General features: G+C 36.5%; 2 protein-coding genes across 5 annotated transcripts; one reads left to right on the top strand and one right to left on the bottom strand.

The window, feature by feature from the left end:
• Positions 1-94: 94 nt before the first annotated feature.
• On the bottom strand, positions 95-6,107 carry LOC129577034 (zinc finger protein 420). 2 transcript variants are annotated; one of them, XM_055463403.1, is made up of 9 exons: positions 5,344-6,107; positions 4,294-4,728; positions 3,227-4,216; positions 2,699-3,111; positions 2,439-2,522; positions 2,137-2,363; positions 1,901-2,055; positions 1,572-1,807; positions 95-1,476 (listed from the first exon to the last, which is right to left on the bottom strand). In XM_055463403.1, exons 2-9 carry the CDS (start codon positions 4,665-4,667, stop codon positions 584-586), a joined length of 3,372 nt encoding a protein of 1,123 aa, XP_055319378.1. In that variant the 5' UTR covers positions 4,668-4,728; positions 5,344-6,107; the 3' UTR covers positions 95-583. The 2 variants fall into 2 exon arrangements, with proteins under 2 accessions (XP_055319378.1, XP_055319379.1); XM_055463404.1 differs by having other exon boundaries at positions 5,520-6,039.
• Positions 6,108-6,751: 644 nt separating this feature from the next.
• LOC129577041 (uncharacterized) lies at positions 6,752-8,959 on the top strand. Of its 3 annotated transcripts, none has more exons than XM_055463441.1 (2): positions 6,752-7,289; positions 7,660-8,959. In XM_055463441.1, the coding sequence occupies exon 2, from the start codon at positions 7,660-7,662 to the stop codon at positions 8,197-8,199; it is 540 nt and encodes a 179-aa protein (XP_055319416.1). In that variant the 5' UTR covers positions 6,752-7,289; the 3' UTR covers positions 8,200-8,959. The 3 variants fall into 3 exon arrangements, with proteins under 3 accessions (XP_055319416.1, XP_055319414.1, XP_055319415.1); XM_055463439.1 differs by having other exon boundaries at positions 6,768-7,206; XM_055463440.1 differs by lacking the exon at positions 6,752-7,289 and adding an exon at positions 7,338-7,596.
• Positions 8,960-10,282: the final 1,323 nt, after the last annotated feature.

Genomic DNA, 10,282 nt, shown 5'->3' with positions numbered 1-10,282 from the left:
ATATAACACTGTACGGTGTATATGTGAAGAATGGACAAAGGCAAAAATGGCAGGAAATTCGCATGGATATTCCGTGTAATAATACCTAATTAAGTTCAAACAAAGAATCAATTTATTTTCTTTATTATTTTGATCAAGGAAATTACAAAAAAAAAACGTTGGTCTAATTTTATTTGTAAAAAAAGAAATCTAAGCATACCGTAATAATTCTAATAATGTAAATTATGTTGTGTTTCATTATGGTTAAATTCTATTTTAACAAAAAAAAAGATAGTAATGCCTATGCTAAAATGTAACTGAAATTTCGGAAAGAAGTAAGAGAAAAGTGGGGAAAAAATTAACTTTAATGGATTTGTTTTAATCCATTTACATGTTGAGAGCATAGTATACCGTTTGTTGTACCAAAAAAAGAAGAAATTCGGGTATAAAAAATGGGAATATCTTAGATGATGTATGTTGAACATGGTTTGAAAAAAAAAGACAACGACGAAAATTCGAAATGTGGTTTGTGTGCAGCTCGACTGCAGCAGTGTTGCGAAATGAACAGAAAAAAAAACGCAACAAATGAAAATAGGCCTATATTTTAAATATGTACAGGAACATGTACAAGCAATTGTGCTCGATCGCTGAATACGGCTGAACACATATCACATGAGAACCCATTATTTTCGTCTGTCATTGTGTATGAAACCTCTTTCTCCTGCTTGATATTCAACACGATATTGTCTGGTAAATTGTTTGATAATTGTAAATTGTCGTCGGGCTCATCTTGACTCTCTTGACTCTCTTCGCTTGATAGACCGACGCCAGCATTGAATGCGACCGATGATTTTTTCACCGTTCTAGTGGTGGTTTTTGACGATTTGGTCAGAGCATTTGGCATCGGTTGAACACGATTACTCAGCCGTTTACTTGAACGAGTCGCGAGTGGTTTTGCTTCATCATCCGTTTGCGATTTGTAATCGACACGCACCATTCCACTGACTTTTGCATTCAAATTGTACGATTTGGTTTGCGTTCGAGATACTTGATCACTGCGACTTTCACGTGTGGTTTTAATTGGTGAACCTAAAATCTCTTCCAAATCGCTCACAACATCCGGACTAAAATTCGAACTCTTCTTCGACAGTTCGGCGATTAAATTGTTCTGAAACTTTGAATTTGAACTGATCGCAGCTTGCGATTTAGCCGATCGTGGTGTTCCGTTGGTCAGTGATCGGGATGGCGATGGCGATGGCGATTGCATCATTTCTACTTTCTTTATTGTTTGCGGTTTCGCTCGACTCGATCGCCGTGTTCCACCGTTATCCACGTCAGGCGTCACTTTCTTTATTTCATTTGTTGTTACGATTGTTTTTACTTTGGTTGCCGTTCGTCCGCCCTTTGTTTCGATCAACACTTTCTTTTTGCTGGTATGTATCAACCGGGCCTGACGTTGTGTGGACGACGAATGCAATGGTGATGATGGTGATGCAACTATAAAATACACGGAATTTTTTACTTTGTTTTAAATTTTTGTTTCGATTTTTCCTGTGACTCAAAAGAAGCAATTTTTGTATATTTCAACTCACCATCCAGTGACTGTGCCGCCAATTGTCTTTTTGTGGGTGATTTTCGTCTTGGTGTTGTTTCGAGATAGTCGGCGGTGTAGAGTGGATCGGTTGTGTCATCAACTGATTCATGCTTAACGCGCGTTCCAACACTTTGTATTCGCTGAATTATGGGCTCGTCCACTTCAATATTCTCCATTTCATTGTCATTTCGACTCGATTCATAGTTCACATCCTCTTGGTGCTCATACGATGAACTATTTGTAAATAATCAAAATTCTCAATCATTTTTCAATAAAATCATATTCCAATTTTCTCCGAAGAAGAAAAATAAAATCCAATCGCCTTACCTATAATATGTATCACTTTGTTCGGATACATCTCGTTTGCGAGACGTTCGCTTTGATGTGGATTTTCCGGGAGTCGTATCATTTTTCGATTTACGGAACGATTCCAATTCTTCTGGCTTCAACTTACGTCGCCGTTTGTATTTTCGCGGTCCAACCTAATTGTTTTTTTTTTTATTCAAAAGTTAGGATTTGTCTTTTTGGTTGCTATTTTGAAATGTGAAAGTAATGAAACATACAACTGGCTGTCGGTTTGATACGGTATTCGCATCACTGTGTTCAATCAAATGTTGTATAATTTCCTGTGACGTTTTGAAAAGGTTCCCGCAAACCGTGCAATAGTATGGCATCAGTGAGTCTTCATAGTTTGGATCGGGCTGCGAGTGATGTGAACGAATATGTTCACGCAGTACAACGCGTTGATTAAACGCTCTCGGACATACGGGGCAAGCATATGGTTTTTCACCTGTTAACCGCACACAAAATCATCCGGTTTAGAATAAAAGTGAAAATAAAGGAAATGGGCAATTTTCTCTCTTACCTGTATGGATACGTTCATGTTTGCGCAGAGTGCCACCATCGGCAAATGCCTTCCAACAAAATCGACAGCCATAAGGTCGTTCACCTGAAATATGTTGAATTTTTTTTTGCTCCGTTAATTCTGTTCCACGGTTTTTAATGAAATTTTTATTCCAATAATCATCATAAAGCCACGATAAAGCGCAGTCACATTTTGTGCATTTTATCTAGTCATCAACATAGGATGCACAAAATGAGCAATGAAAATAAATTCAAATTTACCGGTATGTATTCGCATATGAATCTGTTGTGAGCTACGCGATCCAAATGTTTTACCACATTCACGGCATGGAAACTGTCGTCCCGATAAATTTGTATGCGAATGTCGATGGTTCATTAGAGTACGACCATCGGGGAAACTTTCACCGCACACATTACAAGAGACCGATTTATTGCGATGCGATTGCATGTGACGCTTGAGCCGTGCTTTGTTGTAAAATGTTTTGCCACACTTCAAACAGGAATGGTTTTTCTCTTTGGAATGGTCCCAGGCATGTTTCATCAGCGTGCGTTCGTCTTTACAGTGTTTGCCGCACATGCGGCATGTCGTCGATGTAAGCTCCTTTTCATGTGCGGTCGCAATATGTTGTCGAATTTCATTGTCATGTGCGAATGATTCGCCACACAATGTGCACCTAGAATCGCAAAAAAAACACCCCGACCAAATCAATAGTTATTAGTGAAAAACGAATGTAAGTCGTAAATGTGGTGTTAAAACGGTGTAATCGATACCGTTATATCGATACATACTTTTGTACTGAAGCCCTGGTATGAATTTCAGCATGGGCGAGTAGATCCAATGCTTCGGCAAATGTGCTGCCGCACACGTTGCAGCAGTGATTCTCATTGGCACTGTCATTTCGATTCGATTCGTAGTCGTTTTTATGTTCTTTGGCATGTCGTTTGAGTAATTCGGGTCGATGGAACGCCATACCACAAATGTTACAATAGTAATTGCCATATTTTTGATCGAAATCATCATCACTAGCTGTTTTATCACCGTCCGGTTCATACTCCGAACCGCTGCTCTCATCATCGACCTCATGAATTTTCTGGTGCTCTTGTAACGATTCCGCTGACCAGAACAATTCATTGCACGTATCACATTCGATTGCATTGTCGACACCGTGCAGCGATACATGAGCATTTAAGGCTTTTTCTCGGCTAAAACTAACACCACACACTTGACAGACAAATGGTCGGCTCGGATCCGTCACCGGTATTTGATCGGGCAAAATTGTTTCATAGTTGGTGGATGTGTCGGCACTTTCGTTGTATCGTTTCTTTTGTGGTGGTATCTTTTTACCACTTTCAACGGTTCGAATCACTTTTCTTGCTACACTTATATTTGCCTGCGCCGCTCGACGTCGTTGTTTGCCCGGTTCACTCGTGTGCATTACGGTCAATAGCGATTCTTCGTCATCGTCTTGCTCATCGGCACTTTTACCATCATTATGGCCCATGTATTCCAAATTTGAATCCGGCACCTGAGCGTGCACTTTCAAGTGATTCATCAATTCCATTTTTCGTATGTAACGAGCTCCACACAAATTGCAAATATGCGGCTTCACATTCTTATGCGCGACCATGTGATTCATAAGATTGGCCTTTTTGCGGAAGCGACGACTACAAAAATCACACGGATACGGACGTGATGTCGTGTACTCGTCAGTTGGAAGTGGCACCATCACCTCCTCGCTTTGTTCATTTCCCACCAATTGATACACCGGCACCTCAACTCTAAAGATTTGATTTCATCGATTTACATTTTGGTTCGTTTCAACGTTTTCCTCTCAAATTTCATTGATTCATCTTACCTGTCTTCGCCTTGTTGCTGTACCCAATCGTCGGTGATCACCTCCTCGGTGACATGACACTCGAAATACTGTTGTTCATTGTAGTCGGCATTGTCGACCTGATCGACGTGCTCTTCTATTAAATCACCCATATTTGCAACACTGCCATCCTGTGCCATGTAGATCAAATTTTCGGCCGCTATTTGATCCAAACTGTTGGATATGGTGATAATTTCCGTTGACGGTATTATCTCTTCGCCAACCAAATACTCTTCATCCTCTTCGATGTCATTGTTTTCTTCGATTAAATCATCCGAACGGGATTCGCATATTATTTGGTGGCCATGCTCATGTTCCACCCCCTCAGCCCAGGTTATTCCATACTCAGGATCCATTGGGAAGATTTGTGTTTTTTTGTTTTGTTTTGTTTTTTTTTTTTTTTGCTTGAACGTTCAACTATTCAAGGGAAAATGAAAGTAAGAAAATAATCAATCTAATTTATCAATGCTAGTGTCAAAAACGAAATAATTTTTTTTCGTCAAATAAATGCCTGACCACATTTTTGTAAAAGAAGTGAAGAAAATAAACCATTTTTTTTTGAATCATTGAAAATGATCGTTGTTTTCTGATCACATCGCAGCATCATTTTCGATTCCAAACATAATTCTCGGTACTCAAAAGAGAAAACTCACGAAATATGTTTACCATGAATATAAAAAATATCGATTTAGAATAAATCAACAAGCATCTCGGTAGATTTATTATTTTCGGCAGAAAAATATCGTTTCGTTTGACATCGATGCAGTGTACGGGGTAATTCAGTAATCGAGATTTGTTTTTATTTTATATTGAGGTTATGCATTTGTAAACGAAAACATAAACAAACTTGACTTTTTCCCTATGCCAAAGTGAATTGGCCGTTCAATCAGAGGAAACAAACATCAAAACGGTATGTAAATACGCTGTGAATTAAGACGAAAATCCGCATGAAATGTTGCAAACGATGCGGTGATAAAACTATATAAAACTTAACGAATTTTATCCACTCAACAAATAATCTACGATACTTACATTTCTTAATTTTAAATTATAACGTCAATGTGAATGCGTCATTTTTTTTTATTCGATTTTATTTTTGTAATTGCAATTTTATGTGGGGTCTATTTTGTTTTCTTCTTAATTTTTGAAAAACCGAAATAATCCGTATGATAATTTGGTCAAATTAGTAATTTTTTTTTTATTTATACCGCTTATGTATTTGTGGCACTTGGAGTCGTCAAATACACTCACTCACTGTAAATATGATAGATGCGTTCATCGCAAACACAACACACACTGTCTATTTAATTTTGGTGCACCACCAACCGAATGGCAAGAGAAGAGAGAATAAGAAAAACGAATGCGAAAGCCAAACGTCGGTAGAAAAAAAAGAGATTAAGCACCGCTGCTCATATGTATATATATCAAATCGTACAATTTTTTTCTCTTTCCACTGGCTCACGACAGCCCGTTCAATTTGATGGAGAGATATTGAATTTAGACGGCGTTTTGTTTTCACTTCAAACAAAAAAAATTTTGTTGCACAATTTGTGGTTAGGAAACCGTTTTGCTTTTCACTCTTTCGTTAAATTGTTCCACAGAAAAAAATCAATTTTTTTTTTCGTCACATAACCAAAAACTTGCAAGAAACCATTGGCTCTTGAAGACAGGCTTAGCTAATAGGTTAAACGCAGTATGTCGTCGGTGTTGTCAGCCATTTTGAGATATATTTTTTTTCTTTTTGCATGCTGGTCTTGCTATGAATGTGCTCTTCAATATGAACCATTTTGACACATGCCGACAGTCATCGACGCTGGTACACCCAATTTTTTCATTTGGATTTGCAAATTGTAGCGTAAATTCGTTGAAGTTTAGTTTTTTATGTGAATTCTTTGCATAAAATTTCGAATTTAAGGTAGATTATATTTTATTTTGATAGAGAAATTATTTTTATGGATTTTATTTCTATTTGAACAAGCTAAAAGTCACTTTAGTAAGAGATGACGGAAAAATGGCGGGAATTTCGAATATTCTGTCACAATTACATTTGATATTTCATCAAAACGCATATTTTCATTGGATATTCAATGTAGAATATATATTTTTATTGCAATTAATTCACTTTTTCTCACATTAAATACGTTTGAGTGGCCCAATAATTTGTAGATATTTTCCTGTTGTGCACAAGCTGTTAATGTAAATAACGATTCAAGGACATGACAAACCTTGAAGAGATATCGATATAGTTTCCATGAGTAAAAATAGTAAAATATTATTGCAAATTTCAATTGAAGTCTTTTTAATAAAAAAAATTTGTGATTGAAAATCGTCTTTTTGAAGAGAAGAACGAGACAAAACACATAAATTTCCATGAATCAATTCATGCAATGGCATTTGAAGAAAACCAACGCTTGCGCAGCTAACTTCATACAAATGTGCGTGTTGATGAGCGCAATTGGAGCGACAGCCCAGTACAATTTTCCCACAATTTTGACAGATTTGAAACAATCAAAGGCGCTCTCTCGCCTACTGAAACCAGCAATATTGTTTGTTTAGGGTTTTTTTTCTTCTTTTTCTGCTTCTTCACCTATGCATTCGCCACAAACATAACGACAGAAAAAGTTTTATCGATACCAGATTTTTGGTTCGTGTCACCGTAAATTGCATCTTAGCTCGAATTTATTACATTGCCCAACTAATGAACATTGCCCTTTCATTGGAAATTCGTTCAAATTTAATAAATAAATAAACTAAATTGGAATTTAGTTTTGTTTTTCCCTTCGGTTTTGTCCTTTGTATCTCTGTCAAGTTCGAACCACAGCAGTGTAATTGAAAAGCCAGAATTTGTGAGTGATTCGACGGGAAAGGGAGGAAGAAAACAATAGACGATAAACAGTAAGAAATACAAAACCAACTTTTTTCGTTGTTGTTGTTTACGTTTATATTGGGAGTTTTAAGTTTCAATCTCCGGGAATTCGGTACGAAAAAAAAAAACCCAACAAGAGTCAGACCCTTTTTGCAGTATATAATTGCCATTTGCACTCTTTGCTGACTATTGGCAATTTCGTATTACCTTGAAGAATTGGTTGTGATACGTTTAACCGAGACAGAGTGAACAAAAAACCAAGTACACATTGAAGTGTTCTTTTCTTGTCTAGTCGCTCGGTAGCAATCAAATTTGCATTTACGTTCGCAGTATTTACGGTGAACTCAGCGATTGTAGTAGCTATTGCAATTATATCCCAAGCTATCATCGACATACAATTGATTTGTGGAGAAAAAAAAGTATCTCTCCAGTGAATTAAAATCCAAATTAAAGCGCTAATATCTTTTCCTCGAATATTCCAGATGGCTACGGTGGTTGTCCCAAGTAAAAAATCGAACGCTACAACGGGAGCATGTGGAAATTCGGGTCGAAAAAAATCCGGACCAAAATTCGATTTGACCGAAGAGCAAAAAGCGGACATCAAAGAGGCATTTAATCTATTCGATACAGAAGCCACGGGTTTGATTGATACAAAAGAATTGAAAGTGGCCATTCGGGCGCTCGGTTTTGAGCCGAAAAAAGAAGAAATCAAACGAATGATTGCTGAAGTGGACAAAGATGGCACGGGTAAAATATCATTTGCCGATTTTCAACAGCTGATGACCGTTAAAATGGCCGAAAAAGATTCAAACGAAGAAATCCTGAAAGCATTTCGACTGTTTGATGACGATGAAACTGGGAAAATTTCGTTTAAGAATTTAAAACGCGTTGCCAAAGAACTGGGCGAAAATTTAAACGATGAAGAACTGCAAGAGATGATCGAAGAAGCCGATCTCGACGGCGACGGAGAAGTGAACGAAGAAGAATTTCTGCGGGTTATGAAAAAAACTAGTTTGTACTAAAACTTTAAACAAATCAAAATTAATCTAAAGATACAAATGAGGTGGAAAATGAAAAATACAAAAAAAAAATAAATAAATAAATAAAAATAGCTCATCACATACAACAACAACGGATAACAATGAAACAAAAATATAGTCATATTTCTAGAACGTACAAATAACCAACTAAGATTTTTAATGTATAATAAAGTGTTTTGTTCTTTTGTTTCTTGAAACGCACCATCACCACCCCTCCGATATAAATAAATTCCAAATTGAACATACAAAAATAGACAAAGAACAAACGAGCAATGTGCAGCATTTAGTGAAAATAAATTTACTCTTAAGTTTGAATTCGTATTAAGCTATTAAGTTCAGCGCGTAAAATGCGTATCGATGAGTTGGATTCGCGTAAAACGTGATAAATCCGTAGATTTCCGTTTTGTTCATTGCATAGGATCGCTGATGTTACCATTTTTTTTTTAGTTCAATTCCAGTGTTTTTTTTTCTCTGTTTAAGTCGTTGGGTTTTTTTTCCAAATTTTTCCTCCTTAGAAATCGTTAGATTAAAAGTCAAGACATCTATTTTTGATACGATGATCAAATTCGATTTACAAAAAAATGATGAAAACAAAAATACACAGGTAGCCAAACAAATCAATTCTCCGATTTTCAATCCGTACATTTTTATGATATGGCATTTGTAAGAAAAGTGGAGACGAAAAAAGAAGCAACAGAAATTTAAAAATAAAATACGTCGATTAAAATTGACCTTTACAAAAGTGACGGAGTTTTCATTTTTTTTCATTCTTCTTTTTTTGGTTTTCTTGCTAGTTGGATAGTCAGTATCAAATCAATGTTGATGGTATTTTCCGATTTTCCATGGCCAACTGATGGCGAAAAGAATTGTAAGCGGCTTTCCACCTATCAAGTGGAACCTGTGACGGCTTTATCGAAACAACAATTACGTAGGTAAGACTGAACGAGTGCTGTTGTTGCGATACGGTATATCGTTACGACCACTAATTTATGAACTCTATTTTCGTAAATAAAATTAATGAAGTATGCATATACCAGTGTACAATCAGATGCTTGCGGGGAAAAAAACCTTTAATTGCTCGTATGTGTCTTCGTTTCCACTATAATAACGTCGATGCACTCGCTGTAAATAGTAGAAATCTATTGAAATGAATCCAATTTTGATTGGAATTCAATGAACGATTTCATATCAACTTGAAAAAGTGTTTCATCAATTTAAAAGTAATCCGAATACAACGCTTTTAAACCCGAGTGTTCATTTCTCTGATGTTTTCGCGTTTTTTTCTGTATAGAAGGTGAATAAACTTCAAAGAATTCAAAATGCGAGCTATTTAAAGTTCACAGACAGCGAGAGAGATAAACAGCTGGATATGCTACGGTGTTCTTAGTAAGGATTTTTTTGTTGTCAGAAATTGAATTGTTCTCAGCGTTTTTTTCTACAGAAATCGAAATCAACGAGCAGCATGCTGAGTTTACATTATAAGCTCTTGACATTTGTATTGTGTAGGTAGGTATTCATTGGAAAAGTATCAAGCATGCATTGACCTGCAAAAAACTTTACATCGTCTGAATTCATTAGATGCGTGAAAAAAAATTGATACATAAACTGACTAGAAACTTTATCATGGTGTTACATGGGGATTGAAACGGGTAATTTTTCGGGATGGACATCAATCAAAATTGTTTAATTAAAAAACTAAAACTTTCCTCAAGAAATAAAGAAATAAAGACAACGTGAATGAGATCTCAGCCGTTTGGAAGTTATTTCATGGTTTCCAAGCTGAAGACACTTCAGTACAAAATATCTTTTGAGTGCTTGCAGCGGCCCGAACTCTCGTATCATTTTGTATTGAAATTTCGTTAGCTCACAGCTCGTTTTCTTTATCAGAACTATTCGAATTACTATTTCCCAAATCACTTGAGTACATGAAAGGTCATAATCTCCACCAGAATGAGTGACTCACTGAAAATGAGTACATGGCTACTTGTAAAACACTCACCTGTACTCACAAGTTCACTGACGATGTTAATGTGCTCGGCAGTGTCAAGTTGGCATCCAAATAAAA

This window comes from Sitodiplosis mosellana, unplaced genomic scaffold (genome assembly GCF_009176505.1).
Source record: "Sitodiplosis mosellana isolate CC-2019 unplaced genomic scaffold, AAFC_SMos_1.0 Smas_scaffold_6197, whole genome shotgun sequence".
NCBI classification, from domain to species: Eukaryota; Metazoa; Arthropoda; class Insecta; order Diptera; family Cecidomyiidae; genus Sitodiplosis; species Sitodiplosis mosellana.
This window is presented reverse-complemented; position numbering and strand designations above follow the sequence as displayed.